Source organism: Podarcis muralis, chromosome 9 (assembly GCF_964188315.1).
Source record: "Podarcis muralis chromosome 9, rPodMur119.hap1.1, whole genome shotgun sequence".
Lineage (NCBI taxonomy): Eukaryota > Metazoa > Chordata > Lepidosauria > Squamata > Lacertidae > Podarcis > Podarcis muralis.
The window spans coordinates 25,130,947-25,147,919 of NC_135663.1; the positions used below are offsets into that span (position 1 = coordinate 25,130,947).

A 16,973-nucleotide genomic window follows, 5' to 3' on the forward strand; every position below is an offset into this window, starting at 1 on the left:
AACGGCTGTGAAGGCAGATGAAGGCTGCAGCAGAAAAGAATCTACCGGTCGTCGTGATACTTATGCCATTGAAATAGAGCCTTACTGCGAAGACTGTGCGTTGGTCAGCATGCACTGATCTACACAAATAAAACAAATTCATGCACAGGCATCTTCCAAAAACCCATCCCAAGTGGACTCACTGTTAAAACTGTGTTTATGGAAGACAATCTGACTTGGCAAAGAAGAAGAAGACAACACATAGAAGATGAAGACACTGCCTTGCCATTTCTCCTACCACTCAGCTCTCAGCTCTTGCCTAAACTTACCACCTTACACAGGTAATTAAAGACACATTTCGGGCAGCTGGTTTTCCCAATCCTTAGATATGCCTCTGATTAGAAGTAAGTACCATGTTGCAAATCAATAATATTTACTATGAAACACATACCGTAAGTAGTTGAAAGATACCTGGTGTAATTCTTTAACTGAACCTGCACACTCCTTGAGTTTGACTAGTACACCTAAGGAAATGTCTGGGAAGCTAAAGCACAAGCTCATTACAATGTAAACAATCACTAAATATTAGCAGCAAATATCATCTGACAATAAGCATCAGTATCACATGTAATTATTGCACAAGTTTGAAATGTTTCATTTCCCCCTTTAGTGAGCAGTGTGAAGCTCAACATATATTGCTCCCAGCCCTACAAAACTCCAGGAAACTTACCAGAGGCAACAGAGACTATCTTTTTCAAAACCAGACAATTTCCAACCTTTCAAGGCTACCCTTCCTCATAGGAAACAGAAGAAGCATCCACCCATGACTTCTTTTGTGTTACTTTCCAATAAATTTCGAAGGTCACACAGAAAATTCTGAAGATTCACCTAACAGAGTACAGGTTTGTTTGGCAAAGTGAGTAAAAAATGAGAGTTGGGTACTGATACTTGTCCAGCTCTCAGCCATTCTGCTACTGTTAGTGAGAAGTGGATAAAATGCTTACTATAGATATAGGAGAAAGACATCTGGACAAAATTTTGTGTGCAAATCAGTGATGGGGGTAATAATTTATCCCTTCCCTTCCCTCCTAAATGGATAAAACAATTAGAGAGCTTGTTGGTGCAACAGATAAAAAAGCAGAGATGGGTTGAACAGGATAGCTCATTGCAAACAATGAGGCAAAGTACTATAGAAGACTATAGAGAGGCCATAAACTAGAATACATAGAATCATAGAAATGTAGTGTTGGAAGGGACCCTGAGAGTCGTCTAGTCCAGTGATGACTACTTGAAAGAGTGAGATACAAAGCAGATGTCAAAAATAAGATACAGACTGGAGCATAGGTGTGCTAGCAATGATGATATGTGGGGTACAGAAGATAAGCAACAGACTGCAAGGTGGCACGCTACCTGGGGAACATGTATGAAGCTGCCAACAGACACAAGCTGAAGAAGTAAAATATAGTGGGTGACAAAAGCAGGAGGTGACACAGTGGCATCCAGAAAAGAGAGGGAAAGGATGTGGATGGAGTTGTGGAGAAGGGCCTGAGAGCACAAACTGAGCTAAATTCCATCTGTTTTCAGTAGCTAACAGTAAGGTGGTACATTGATGCCATTTCTATAAAGGTGTTTCTGTTGAAAGAGAAGTGCCTCAAATCTATTTGACGATTTGATCACACCACTTTTTTCTTCAGCTAGGCTTTCAGTGTCAGTAGAAGAACCAGATTTTTAATTCAGCTTAGAGTTCCTAATGTGAGGCCCATTTTTGGAAAGTGATGTGCCCTGGCACATAGATTTGTATACAGTGGTACCTCGGGTTACATACGCTTCAGGTTACAGACTCCGCTAACCCAGAAATAGTGCTTCAGGTTAATAATAATAATAAATGTTATTTATATCCCGCCCTCCCCAACCGAAGCCGGGCTGAGGGCGGCTAACAACAATAAAAAGTACAAAAGTACAGCATAAACAACACTCTAAAATCATTCATTATAAAATTAATTAATTCAAGCCACTGGCAACCATTGGGCCAGAGCTCCACGAAGATTGCCGAGGGAGGGAGTCAGGCTGTGCCCTGGCCAAAGGCCTGGTGGAACAGCTCTGTCTTGCAGGCCCTGTGGAAAGATGTCAAGTCCCGCAGGGCCCTGGTCTCTTGTGACAGAGTGTTCCACCAGATCGGAGCCACAGCCAAAAAAGCCCTGGCTCTAGTTGAGGCCAGCCTAACTTCTCTGTGGCCTGGGACCTTCAAGATGTTTTTATTTGAAGACCGTAAATTTCTCTGTGGGGCATACCAGGAGAGGCGGTCCCGTAGGTACGAGGGTCCTAGGCCGTATAGGGCTTTAAAGGTTAAAACCAGCACCTTAAACCTGATCCTGTCCTCCACCGGGAGCCAGTGCAGCTGGTATAGCACCGGGTGAATGTGATCTTGCAGTGAAGACCTCGTAAGGAGTCTCGCTGCAGCATTCTGCACCCGCTGGAGTTTCTGGGTCAGTCTCAAGGGCAGCCCCACGTAGAGCGAGTTACAATAATCCAGTCTGGAGGTGACCGTCGCGTGGATCACAGTGGCTAGGTCAGGGCGAGAGAGGTAAGGAGCCAACTGCTTAGCTTGGCGGAGATGGAAAAATGCCGCCTTTGTTATAGCTGCAATCTGCACCTCCATGGAAAGGGAGGTGTCGAAGATTACACCCAAACTCTTAACGGACGGTGCTGGCACTAATTGCGCCCCCGCAAGAGATGGGAGTTGCCCCCCCCAATCCCATATTGCCCCGTCCCAGCCACAGGACCTCTGTCTTCAAAGGATTTAGCTTCAACCGGCTCCCACGTAACCATCCAGCCACAGCTTCCAAACATCTGGTCAGTGTGTCTGGGGCTGAGTCAGGATGGCCATCCATCAACAGATAGAGTTGGGTGTCATCGGCATACTGATGGCAACCCAGCCCCAAACTCCGAACAAGCTGGGCGAGGGGGCGCATAAAGATGTTGAAAAGCATCGGGGAGAGTATCGCACCCTGAGGTACTCCACACACCAAGGGGTGGCGCGATGACAATTCCCCCCCAAGCGCCACCCTCTGTCCCCAACCGCAGCCATTGAAGGACTGTGCCCTGGATCCCCACGTCGGCAAGGCGGTGGTCCAGAAGTTCGTGATCGACCATGTCGAAAGCTGCTGACAGATATAGAAGAATCAGCAGCCCCGACCCGCCTCAATCCAGTTGTCTACGAAGATCATCTGTTAGGGCAACCAGAGCCGTCTCGGTCCCATGACCAGCGCGGAAGCCGGACTGGAATGGATCCAGAGCCGATGTTTCATCCAGAAGCCCACCAAGCTGTTCAGCAACCGCTCTCTCAATCACCTTACCCAGGAACGGAAGATTCAAAACCAGGCGGTAATTGGATAGATCTAAAGGATCTAATGATGTTTTCTTTAAGAGCGGGCCTCCTTCAGTTCCCCTGGGAATGTCCCCGTGCCAAGGGACAAATTGATGATATCCCCCAGGAGGGCCTGCACCTCGTCTGGACATGCTCTAATCAGCCAAGATGGGCACGGGTCAAGAGGACAGGTGGTGGGCTTTCCACCTCGGAGGAGTCTATCCACATCGGCTGAGGATATCCGGTCGAAGTGGTCCAATACTGGACCTGAGGTTAAGAACTTTGCTTCAGGGTGAGAACAGAAATCGTGCTCTGACGGCGCGGCAGCAGCAGGAGGCCCCATTAGCTAAAGTGGTGCTTCAGGTTAAGAACAGTTTCAGGTTAAGAAGGGACCTCCAGAATGAATTAAGTACTTAACCCGAGGTACCACTATATGGTGAAACTGTTTTTTCCTTCCTGTCTCCAAGCTGGTCAAGTCTTTATGAATGTACAAAACATGCCTTCTCTGCACCAGCTATGGACTTGAGTCTTTCAAGGGGTATACTATTCCATCTAGAACAGGATATACTCTATATCCCAAGTCCCAGTTCAGCTCTCCTATTAACCAGAAAGATGTTTTGACTGATAGTATCAAAGACCAGGACTACACTCCCCCTAACCAGAGGGTGGGGGAGCCTGTGATCCTCCAGATGTTGTTGGACCTCAGTTCTCATCAGCCCCAGCCAGCATTGTCAACTCCTTGTGAGGGGAGAAGGCAGTTTTGTGAGAGGAGAAGGCATCTCCTAACAACTGAGTACTGTTGACAAACTACAGCTCCCAGAATACTTTGGGGGGACCCGTGCTTTTTTAGCGCAGTATTATAGCACTTTAAGGGACGCAGGTGGCGCTGTGGGTTAAAGCCTCAGCACCTAGGACTTGCCGATCGAAAGGTCGGCGGTTCGAATCCCTGCGGCGGGGTGCGCTCCTGTCGTTCGGTCCCAGCGCCTGCCAACCTAGCAGTTCGAAAGCACCTTCGGGTGCAAGTAGATAAATAGGGACCGCTTACTAGCGGGAAGGTAAACGGTGTTCCGTGTGCTGCGCTGGCCTGCCAGAGCAGCGATGTCACGCTGGCCACGTGACCCGGAAGTGTCTGCGGACAGCACTGGCTCCTGGCCTATAGAGTGAGATGAGCGCACAACCCTAGAGTCTGGCAAGACTGGCCCATACGGGCAGGGGTACCTTTACCTTTACCTTATAGCACTTTAAATGTATGGATAGCTCAGTTGGTTAGAGGAGGGTGCTGATAACACCAAGGTTGCAGGTTCAATCCCTGTCAGGGACAGCTGCATATTCCTGCATTGCAGGGGGTTGGACTAAATGATCCTCAGGGTCCCTTCCAACTCTATGAGTCTATGAATTTGGCCTGGGACTGATGGGAGCTGTAGTCCAAAATATATGGAGGGCACCAGGTTGGCAAAGGCTGCCACACTACCTGAAAGTGAGAGGGCCACAGCTCACACAACAAATGTTTGCTGGCTAAAAGAAGTACAAAAGTTGACTAAAAGTCAAAAGTTTGCACACAGTAGAGGAGGACAGGGGGAGAGACAGGGAGAATATTTAAGCTGCCAGACAAAGAGTATCTCTTTTTTGGCATGTCCCCTTTGGCAGCAGTTTGACCTGCTCATCAGGTGATCACGTCTGGCTCTACCCCCCTCCCCCAAGTCTCACCTGATGACTGCTGCAGGTCAAACCGCCGTGAAATGGGGCCAAGAATGCAAACAGACAAATCTAGACAGTTGGCAACCTCGTCTGAGGAGAGTTCCAAATCGATCGTCTGGCAGATCTGTGCCAGGTGTGGAAAGGAGCATCGTAGCGAGCCGCGCACTTGCCTGCATGCCAACCTGATCAGCACACAGACTGGTCTCCTCACCCCAGCAGGGATGACTACCTCGTGGCACCGTTGTGCAACGGTGCCCTCGTTGGCTCTTGGAGGACCCAGACACTTCACCCCACCGATCTGCTGACCTCCCTCATGTAGCTGCTGCAGTTCAGGTGAGGACAGGCGAATGCTGCGTGACGACCGAGAGAAAGAGAGCGGGGTGGAGAGATTTTGCACGCGGGGCGCGCCAGGGCGAATCTGCTACCTGGCAAGCGCGCTCGCCGCTCGCCAGCTTGCAGGCTTGCCAAAGCAGCAGGCCCGGCCTACTTAAAGGAGGAAGAAGGGGCGGAGCGGGATGGCAGATTTAAACCTGAGAGAGCATGAACTGGCTAGGGGCAAGCACGTGTTTATGTCTGGAAGGATGGCGGCTCCCCGCAGGTCGCAGCAGCAGAAGCAGGCCAGGAGGACAAGAGGAGACACAGACACACACGATCAGCTCCATCCTTCTCCCTCCATGAAGGGAAAGGGGGTTGCCTTCTCCACCCATCTCCTTCCAAAGCGAAATTTCTAAGACAACAGATGCCAGGGCTCAACCTAACCCGGCCCCTCCCCTCCCACGGTGTGCCGGCGGCCTGGGTCACTCCGTGGGAGCGCGCTCTGCTCATGCGCAGAGGAATTGGCCACTCTCCGACTTGATTTGCATGGTCCCGGCGTTTCAAAAATAGTTTCAGGGACCGAGCCCGGACTCAAAATTAAGCCCTGTCCGCGCAGCGGCTCCCATGGCGTCACCTCATTTCCCCTCTCCGTCTCCCCACTGATTCGCCCACAACGGCATGTGCTTGTTTGAGGAAAGGCGCGCGCGCATAGACACACAGTCTCGCTGGCCGGCTCAGGCTAGATCCGGGGGGTTGCTATGAGCCTCTGTCTGGAAAGCTTCCCCCCTCCATTTTCCTCCCTCCGATGCGCACCATCATCCTCAAAATGGGGAAAAAAAGGATGCATTTTCCAGTCCTCTTGGGGTGGCAAGTCGAAGTTTACTTTGAGAAGGCTGTCAGGATCCAAGGCACTTTTAAGCCAAAGGCATTCTACCCGAGACTTTTATTGTAGCAAGAGATCTCGATGGAGATCAGATTTGGGATCGCGGCAGCAGGGAGGGAGAAACCGCCATAAAATAAAAAAGCACCTGACGAGTCTAGCCTAAAGTCTAGCTGTGAGCAGAAACTCCCTCCTACGGCAGAGTCAGAGAAGATGCAGGCCACTTCGTCAGCGGCAAATGCGTATAATTTTACATTTGCCCCTCTCCCCTTCTTACTATTGCTTTACCTGAAATGCTGAATGTGACCAGCCTTACTACTTCTCGGCTCCCAAGTTCCCAGCCCCTCCCTGCCTTCCAGGCAACCGGCGGCAGGAAGAGGAACCCCTCATCTCATCATCCTCTCCAAACCCATCCACAGAAATCTACCCCGCGCTTACATGCACGGCTATAACGCAAAAGTGATCCCAGCCCCACCGAGAGATGCTGGGAGCGGGGGCTTCTTTATCAGCAACGAAGCGAGGAGGGTTTTTTTAATTTTTGCATGGATCGAAACAAGCCTGTATTCACCTCCTACACACATACAAAAGGGGGTGGGGGGAGAGGAAACATGCATGGTAAGGCGTGGGGGGAGGTAAAGGACCCCGAGTAAAATTAGGAGTCACAACAGAAGAGAGGGTGCGAATTAAAGACGCATGGGGCGCAATGGGTGAAACAGAGCGAGGGCCTAATGCAAAACGGTGGTGCTGGAGAAGCAGATGGTTTCTAAGGACGAGGAACAATGTGGGAGATGTGCTCTATTATATAATATATCTATATACAGTATAGGCATCCAAATAAACAACAGGAGCCTGTCTCCTCCAGAAGACAGTGGTGTTCTTGTTCCAGCCTGGGAGGCTTCCCAACACTAGACCCATTCACGGAAAGCGTTACCTACATGCGATGCGCGCCGACCCACACGCCAATAATGCACTCTGTGGAGCACACGCGCGCGCGCGCGCGCCCCGGACGCACAGAGGCGTCTTGGGCACGTTGGGCGATCTGCATTCTCTCCCCTCCGCCACCGCTCGCCCCGCTCCCTCCCTCCTTCGCTTGTAATCCTTGCCACGGCAGGAGGGAGGGAGCGAGAGCATCACCCGGAGACGCACACGCTTTGCTCGCAGCCAGAGAGCACCGGCTCGCCCGGAGCTGCCGCCGCCGCCGCCACCACCATCATCACTCACCAGTTCTCTTGCATCCATTGAATCGCTTCATTCTCGTTGAACTGCTTCTCGAATTCGTATTCTTGCAGAGTCAACACTGACATGTTCATTGGAACGATCTTGGAGGGGAAGCTTCCTTACGCCTGGCTGACAATACAAGGTCTGCGAAAGGCCCCCCTTTCCCCCCCGCTCAGCGTCTCGTCAGGTATCCCCACCACACGGCCTCATCCACCACCTTCTCTTTTCTTCTTCGCCCCTCTTTCTCTCTCTCAGCTATATCCTTGTTGTAGCATTGCTTTTATCCTCTTCCTATAACCTCCTCTCGTGTCTGGAGATCTCTCCTCCTCTCCGCTTCTGCAATCCACCCTGGGCGGAAAGGGAGCCGCGGCGGTCTTAGTGCCCAACCCTCGTTCAGAGCCTCCCCAAGTCCATTCATTCCTGTTGGCTTTCCTAACTAGGCAAGCTTCCAAGTGTGGGTAGAAAAGAAACGGGTGGAGGGGCGGTGAGGCGGGGCTTGCAGCAGTGCGAAGGTTTTGCTTTCCTAACCACATGCAGGCGATTCCCACGCCACGCTTCCATACTGTGAAGGACCTTTTCTGCTCAGTTTGCACATCAGATAACACCTTCAACCTGGCCTTCAAACCTTGGCAGCAACACACTTTTTAGGGATGTGTTTTAAACTTGTCTTCCCTCTCCAAGCCTTCCTTGATTCCTATCATTCCAATAACTTGATTAAAATGTTGCTTGTGGGACACCTTCAGGAGAAAAAAAGGCTAAGGAATAAACCCTAAGTCCCTAAGACAATTGGATGGCAATGGCACCTTGTATGCCCTCCTTTCAGCAACTCCTGCAGCCACGCTGGTGACAAACATATACCTCTTCTTTCCTTTGGACCACATCAGTGAGGCTGAGAGGCGAGTCTTGTTGTCTGGGCAGCCCAGGACCTCCACGCACACTGCTCAGGCTTGCACCCCAGGGAGGTCATTTCAGTGCTGCTAACACAGCGGTTCAACTTCACCCCTGGAGGTGCACTCCATTGTTTCTTGAGATGGACAGATGCCAACACGTAAGAGTGCACCAGTGCCAGGAAGAACCAATTGAGCAAGATCTATCTGGGGAATAGATCTGAGTAAGAGTCTCTGCGGAATATCTTCCTTCGGTATCACTGACATTGTTACAGGTACCATATAATACTCCTGGCCAGGGCAGACCCTCTCTTGAGGCAAGGTGAGGCAACTGCCTCAGGCGGCAGGATCCACAGGGGCAGCAGATCCAGCCTCCAGGTAATGTTTTGCCCACAGCTGCTACTGCAGTGGCAGTGACAGCAGCGACACGCTCCTTAGAGGCCTGATCTGCCCCCTCCTCAGCAGGCCCCCCTCTATAGGGGCCTCTCAGCCAATGGGAGGCATTTCTGGTCTCCTCCCACCCTTAGGGGTCTCCTGGATTCTGCACCCACCTTTCCCCTCCCATTCCTTCAACCATCAGCTGGGGTTCATTTTATCCCCCCCCCCCCGTTCCCAGTGTAGATCTTTATCCCCAGCTTGATCTTGTTGTGTAGACTCAACCCTCCTTCCCTGGTGAGGTGGTGCCATTTTGTGGTTTGCCTCATGTGTCAAAATGTCTTGTGCTGGCCCTGCTCATGGCATTCGTAAAGAAAATATTTTGACGTGGAGGCAGCCATACTTTGGAGCACCCTGCTTATTCACATCAGGCAGGTACATTCTGGTGACTGCTACAAAAAAAATTCTGTTTAGGCAAGTCTATCCAGACATGTGGTTATGCTGACATGTATTTTAATCTTGTTTTTAGCAAAACCAACAACAACAAACCACATTCTTTTTTGAAGGTTTTTAATTGTTGCTTTTAACTCTGTTTTACTGACAATTTCATTGTTTTATTCTTTTTGTTAACCACTTTGAGGGTTGTTGTTGTTTTTTAACAACCAATCAGTATCTAAATTTTGTGAAAAATAAATAAAATTATTGTCCTTTGTATTCTTCCTCACTGCCCTATACAAATGCAGGAGTAGTGACTCTTTATTTTGTCTTGTCTTTTTAAAAAAATGATGTCATCATACAGCTTGGGCGAAGCCTACTCTGTTATGGGCGAAAGGATGAAGGGGAAATACCCAGAATGAACAAAAAAAGACCCACAGTTTCCCCTTATTTTCGCCATATGTTCAGCACTGCATTCACAGCAAATAGTGTCTAGGGAGCTACATAAGGAGATCGCTGCTGGATCAGGCCAGTGGCACATCTAGTTCAGCATCCTGTTCTCAGAGCGGCCAACCAGATGCCACTCTGCTCACCTTTGATTCTTAGCAACTGGCATTCATGGATGTAATGCCTCTGAAAGTGAGGATACATAGATAGACATCATGCCTAGTAGATGCTGGTAGCCTTAGGCTCCACAAATTTGCCTAATTTTGCCTTGTTTAACTAGGTAGCTGCACATTTTACTGGGGAACCACTGAACTCAGGTTTGCATCTAAGGAATCATGCTCAGTTTCCAAGCTGCACCAAGTGCCTACAATTGTATCCTTCCCTATCTAGAAATAGATTGTGTCTTGTTAGTTTGTTTCGGTCATCAGTACTAGGTGAGAATCGCCAGTCCGCAGGCACTGTAGTAGCTAGGTTAGCCAACCTTTAGAACATTTTAAGCAATGTTCTGTTAGCCATTTTTTTCAGAGCATGCTTTCAGAGCATGCTTAGAGCACTTATCAGGAATCTGTTAATTGGTTCTCCAGTTCCAATCAGTCCGCCCGTGATTACAAACAAAAAAAGGTGGATTAGAAACATTGTTTCAACTTCACAAATGCTAATCTAAAGAAAATCTGTGCGTGAGATTCCATTTCAGTTACCTTAGCTGTGTGAAATAAAGAGTTGGATCTGAATAACCCCAGGGAGGATCCTAGCATGGGGGTGGGGGGTGGGAGATGCAATAGGGACCCTAAGAAGCTCAGGGAGGGTGCAAGTATTTACAGGGAATAGAGAGCTGGATCTAGGGGAGGGACCAAGCAGGTTGGCAGAGGAGTGTACTGCCCCTATGGAAACAGACTCCCCATCTCAGATACCTCCTGTTGTGGAGCTGCTCCTCAGTGCCTCCTGCCAGTGAGGAGAGTAAATTGGATGCTGAGCTGACACCTGTCCCACCTCCATCTCCAAGGACATGGGGACCCCAGCACCAGTGCAGACAAACTTTGTAAGCTCAACTCACTTGAAGGAGTGTCCATCTGCTTGCCCAGTCCCAGGACTCTAGCTGCTTGCCACACTAAGTGCTCTCTGCCTGCCCTTCAAAAAATGAAGGTGTTGCTTGTTGGATAAATATCTTAGCTTGAGTTAGGGATTTGCCCAGCATGTGAAGACAGGCTCTGGGGGATGGAGTAAAGGTAAAGGGACCCCTGACCATTAGGTCCGGTCGTGACCGACTCTGGGGTTGCGGCGCTCATCTCGCTTTATTGGCCGAGGGAGCCGGCGTACAGCTTCCAGGTCATGTGGCCAGCATGACTAAGTCGCTTCTGGCGAACCAGAGCAGCGCACAGAAACGCCGTTTACCTTCCCACCGGAAGCACTTTGACGTGCTTTCAAACTGCTAGGTTGGCAGGAGCAGGGACCGAGCAACGGGAGCTCACCCCGTCACGGGGATTCGAACCACTAACCTTCTGATCGGCAAGTCCTAGGCTCTGTGGTTTAACCCACAGTGCCACCCGTGTCCCTTTGAGTGGGTGAGACCAATAGCGGGCCCAGTTGTCAAGAAGGTGGTTTATATGCATCCTGTAGGGGGGAGTGAAGGGCAGGTGGGGCTCTTCAACCTGGGAACGTAGTCCATCTAGGAGAAGGAAAAATCTGGCCCATAACCTCTGCTGCTTTGCAGGATATCTTTGGGAGAAGAAAAGGCTAAGGAGTAAACCCTTCACAAGGGTGGAGTCCCTAAGGAGGTTGCATGGCATCTTGTACACCTCCTTCTGGCAACTCCTGTAGCCAAGCTGGTGCCAAATGTATTGTTCTGCTTTCCTTTGGACCACAACAGTGAGCCCAAGAGGGGGTTATTGTCGTCTGGGCAGCCCAGGACCTCCATACGCACTGCCCCAGCTGCTACCCAGGGAGGTCACCATGGTGCTGCCAGCACAGCCGTTTGACCATTGTCTCTCAAGACAAAGGGATGCCAACAACAGCAACATGTATCTTTACCTTTATGCACCTGCTGAATCTTGTAACCTGTCACTTGCCTATGCACCCATCAGATTTGTGGATTAAAGACTTTCAGCAGAAACCAAACGAGGCGTTTGAGTTCTTCATCCAGTAAGTAAGACAGTGTGGGGGTGGTTCCCATGTGTACCTCACGTTTTGGAAATTAGATGTATATCCTGTTTTGAGGGATGCTACACTCCAACTGAAGAATCAGGTTCATAATCTGGGAGTACTCCTGGATTCCAACGTGTCACTGGAGTCTCAAATGACTTTTGTGGGTAAGAGTGCTTAACCCCAGCTTAGGCTGGTTTGGCAGTTAAGGCCATTCTGGGTCAGGGATAGCCTGGCTTCAGTTGTTCATGCTCTAGTGACCTTCCACTTGGACTACTGTTATGTAGCCTACGTGGGGCTGCCCTTGAAGATTGTCTGGAGGCTGTTGCTTGTGGGCAACCCTGTGACACCAGTCCTGAAAGCAATGCCCTGTCTTCCAGTGAACTACTGGGCCCAAATCAAGGTGCTAGTACTAGCATATAAAACCCTAAATGGCTTAGGACCCAAGTACCCAAAAGAACACCTTTCCCAACCATTTTGGGCCCTGTGTTCAGCAAGTGAGGCCTCGTTTGTGCTGCTGCTACAATGGGCTGCACAGTTGGCAGGGCCTCAGCTGAGAAGGCCCCAGTGGTGGATCCCTGGTTGTGTAATGTGCTGTCTCCATCATTATTATCAGGATAAATTTGAAAACATCCTGTTTATTCAGGCATTTGATGGCTGAATAGCACTGTTCCATGCATAAATATCGGTGTTTTCTTAATATTTCTTTAGGTATGTCCAGCTTATCCTGATCTGACTCTTAATGTGATACACCTTTGTTCCTTTCTGATTTGTGTTTACCGCAAATGATAACCAGATTATTGGGCACATCTTAAATACGTATTAAATCATAGGTGTGGGCTGGGGCTGATGTCATTCAAAACATCTGGATTACACCTAGTTGAGAAAGGCTCTAATCCACTTGTCCTGGTTCCACTTGTTCTTTTCATGTTCTGTTCTGCCTTCCAGTTTCTGCAACCAGAGGACATGGACAAGATTCTTAATGTGGGAGAAGATGGCAAGCTCTTGTGGCACTGAACAGTGACTTCCCATAACAACTTTATGGAAATGGCCCTGGAGCTAAGAGAAAACACTGAAGTGCAGTACCTACAATTCCTTGAGCTGCACCAGAAGGATAATGGTTAATGTATTGAAAGAGGTCAAGGAGAAAGAGTGGGGCTGCACTGCCCCCATCTCTCTCCCAGCAAATGTCATCAACCAGGGCAACCAAGGCAGTTCCAGTGCCATGACCAGGCCTGAAGCCAGACTGAAATGGATTTAGATATATTCAGTCTCTTCCAAGCATTCCTGAAGCTGGACTGCCACCAACCTCTTAAGCACCTTGCTCTCTGTATGTGGGTCCCCCATGCACATCTTGTAACAACTAGAAGACATGCATTCAGTGTTATGGGAACATGTCTGTGGCATTCCTTCCTGAGGTCAGACAAGCACTCTGCTTGCTGAACTTCAGGCACATGGTACAGACATTTTAAGGTAATGCTCCAGCTTAAGTTTGGTTTTATTATGAACATTTATTGTTTTCTTCTCTGTATGGTTTATTTTTATATACACTGCTTAGAAATGCTAATGATTATGCAGTATAAATGCCTTAAATAAATAACAATGGACAGTGATTTAATTTTTACATGTCCATCTACACAAACAGTTTGCCCTCCTTTTGGCCTTCCCTCTTTCAAAAGTTAGGTATTTTAATTGATGTCAATGGGAGAGCGAAAGAGCAATCCCATGCCCAACTTCCTAGGAGTAAGCCCAATTGACCTCAGTGGAATTTGCCTTTGAATAGCTATGCAGAATACTAAGATAGATGTTTACTCCCAGCTAATGGATTCAAATTGCAGCCTAGTCACTTACCGTAATTCTTTTACACCCTATTTTTCATCAAAGGAGATTAAGGTGGTGTTTATAGTTCTCTCCCCACCCCATAGTGACATTTTATCCTGGCAACAACCCTGTGAGGTAGGTTTGGCTGAGTGACTGCCTGGATCAAAGTCACGGAGTGAGCCTCGTGGCCAAGTTGGCACTAGAATCCTGCTCTCCCCCAGGTCCTAATCTGACACTCTAACCACTACACCATACTGTCTCTCAGCAATTCAGCGAGGCAACCAAGTTTATCGTTCCAATATCTTCCTCAAAGGCAACTGAGCAAAGCTTTCACTGTTAGGTTCGAGGAACGCACTTTCCTTCCCTAGATAAGACGAAATCTTAGCAAACCACACTTCGCGAGCTTTAAGACCCAGGAGCGCCCTCGTGGTCTGCAGCTGGCGAAGCCGACAGGTTTCCTAGCGGAATGTCACAATGGACTGCACCACCGAGAGCTGGCAAGGGGTGTGGGGGGAGAGAGAGATAGAGACTTTTTAAACATTATCTATATGAAAGATATGCGATGCACTGAATCCACAGTGCCGAAACATGAGTAAGTGGAAGAGATATTTTTTTTTTTAAATAATCCGCTGCAGGGGGACCGACTTAGCTCAGGGGCGCGCGCCGAACTCAAGCAACCGGTTTCGAGGCATTTATAAACCGGCGAGAGAAGTTGGGCGGTCCAGCTTCCCCCTCACCTTTGTCTCACTTCGAACGAGCCCAGGGTCTAGATTGTTCTGCAAACTGGCGGTATGAATGAAATGACGTCACGCCCAGCCGAATGCCCGCGAAAGAGGCAGAGCGCGGAGCAAGAGGGAGAGTAGCACGGCGGAGGGGGCGCTTCGCCATTATGCCGGCCCACGGGCTCTAGGCGTGTCCTTGGCCAATCATCCGATGTGCGGCGGCTTAAGTAAATAAATATCTTTTTTGCAGGTGAGCCTACCAGCGCCAGATCACCACCAGCTGAACAACAACAGCAGCATTCCAGTGGGATAGACTTCCAAAGGCGTTTGCATTTTAGTCTTGCAGCTTTAACTACTCATCCTTACTACTCACCCATACACCCCCGAGGAAAATCGCTTTAAAGAACGCTGAGACACATGTACATCGTACTTCTGCCAAAGGCGATGGCGCTTTCCCTTCATGACATGCAGAGCTTCACCTGTTGATTTATGCATAGCAAATCCATGTCAAAGTAGAGAGAGCACAGACCTGGCTGGCTAGGTTTTTCTGGCCAATAGCCAGCCCTATCTCGCCCTATCATGGGCAAGATGTTTCATTTCACTTTGGTGATCAGCTAATGTTAGTATTGTGTGTGTGTTTTTTTGTGGGGTAGGATATATGCTTGAGCCCCCTTCAGGTTGGATTCAATTCATGGAATAGCCGGGCTACTTTCTTGGTGAGGTAATGGCCCTCTGTGTACGGGCCATTAAGGTAACAAAGGAAGTGGCTCTGTGGCAGATCACAAAGGGTGTCTCCCTCCCACCTTGCTGGTAGTTAGAAAGACAAAGGACAGAGTGGAGTTATGTGAGCTAGAAGCTGGAAGCGGGCGGGCTGGGCAGCTGGGAGACACAGCTATGCCTGATTTCTGTTGGAATCCAAGGCTGTGGCCATGGGAGAAGCAAGACCCTCTTGGGTGTTAGTGTTGTGAACCAATCCATCATAGGCTCAGGTTGTATATGCAGTGGTACCTCGGGTTAAGTACTTAATTCATTCTGGAGGTCCGTTCTTAACCTGAAACTGTTATTAACCTGAAGCACCACTTTAGCTAATGCGGCCTCCTGCTGCTGCCGCGCCACCGGAGCATGATTTCTGTTCTCATCCTGAAGCAAAGTTCTTAACCCGAGGTACTATTTCTGAGTTAGCGGAGTCTGTAACCTGAAGCGTATGTAACCTGAAGCGTGTGTAACCCGAGGTACCACTGTATGTGTAAATAGACCATATACCATAAAGACACTACAGTCTCCGCTGTCCCTCACGCTGAAGGGTAAGCACCTGGAAGCTCTGGAATTTCGCACTGCTTTCAGATTGGGGTGGCATGCAACAGTATATTACTTTCTCATTACAAGTTTTCAGCTTCCATAGGCTAAGGTTGCAAATCCTCAAACCAGTTGAACAAGATTGCTTGGCTTTAAGCCAGTTTCCTAAATGCAGCTGAACCACTGTAGATCCTATCATTCCAGTTTAACTAGTATGTTAAATGTAGTTTACTGTTGCATTTCCGTCACTTCAAGCTTTCTTTGTCACAATAACGGCCTGACCCAAAACATTATTATTAGTAGTATTAGTGTTAGCATTATTAGTTTATTTATACGGTATACTGCCTTTTCCCCTCATAGGACTCATGGTGGCTTACAGTTAAAAACAAGAATCGCTTAAAAACCCCCCAGAAAAAACCCCATCATTAAAAAACAACTAAACACTGATAGAACTAAAACTACAAACATATACATATATAATTACAATAAAAACAACACAGCACCAGCACTTTCATTAAAAGCAGTCAATTCCCAAAAAAACCTGTAGGAACAAGGTCTTCACACCTGCCAGTTGAAGGACAACAAGGGGAAACCAGTCTATGTTCTCCAGGGAGGACATTCCAGGGCCTGGGAACAACCACTGAGAAGGCCCTTTTAAAAGAGAAATCCCACAGATTTATTGGAATTCTTAGTAAGCAAATGTAGACTGCAATACTAGATACACTAGCTAGTAAATCCCACTCAAAGCAGTGAACTTCAAATGAAACAGGAAGCTGCCTTACAAGGAGTGAAGCTATTGGTCCACCCAGCTCAGTATTGTTTACACCGACTGGCTGTGGCTGTCCAGGATTTCAGACTGTGGTCTCTGCCAACCTTACCTGGGAGAGGTAAGGGAGGTGGACCTGGGATGCAGGGCACTGGACTTGGGATATTCTACATGCAAAATGTAGGGTGTCCCGCAAAACAACAACTCTTCTAATGTATAGGATTGTGTTACAACAATGAATAAAATATATAGCTTTTGAAATTCAGCTTTATTTGAAATGGAACCAAAAATAAAATAAAAGAACATGCAGAGTCATACATTCTCAACAGAGTGGTATGTGTGATTACTCTCTACGTACTGTATTCCAAAACATTTGCTCTGTAATAAATTCAGGCTTTCTTTTCTGTATCAGATTTCTTCGCTGTTTCTATAGACACTCACTGGCTTCTTTCTAACAGATGCAGAACCCCCTGCAAAATCACACACACACATACAAACATCAGGAACTATCTAGGCTTGAAGGTTCCCCCATCCCTTCACCAAATATCTCTACCCAAGAGGTGTTTGCAGTGTGCACAGAACAGATGCACATTGAAGAGGAGCTTGCATGAGGGTCTTCCAGATTCCC

The 16,973-nt window shown here is 48.5% G+C and overlaps 1 protein-coding gene and 1 long non-coding RNA gene across 2 annotated transcripts in view; one reads left to right on the forward strand and one right to left on the reverse strand.

Annotated features, from left to right (window-relative positions):
- The window catches only part of ELOVL6 (ELOVL fatty acid elongase 6), a 73,556-nt gene extending 65,738 nt beyond the window's left edge, over window positions 1–7,818 (reverse strand). Inside the window, exon 1 of the mRNA XM_028742929.2 lies at window positions 7,461–7,818. Coding sequence (XP_028598762.2) covers window positions 7,461–7,549 — 89 coding nt within the window. The 5' untranslated portion in view covers window positions 7,550–7,818. The remainder of the gene's footprint in view (window positions 1–7,460) is intronic.
- On the forward strand, window positions 5,049–13,353 carry LOC144328853 (uncharacterized). Its single transcript, XR_013394146.1, has 3 exons — window positions 5,049–5,377; window positions 11,313–11,740; window positions 12,689–13,353. It is a non-coding gene; the product is annotated as an uncharacterized LOC144328853 (long non-coding RNA).
- The last annotated feature ends 3,620 nt before the right edge of the window (window positions 13,354–16,973 follow it).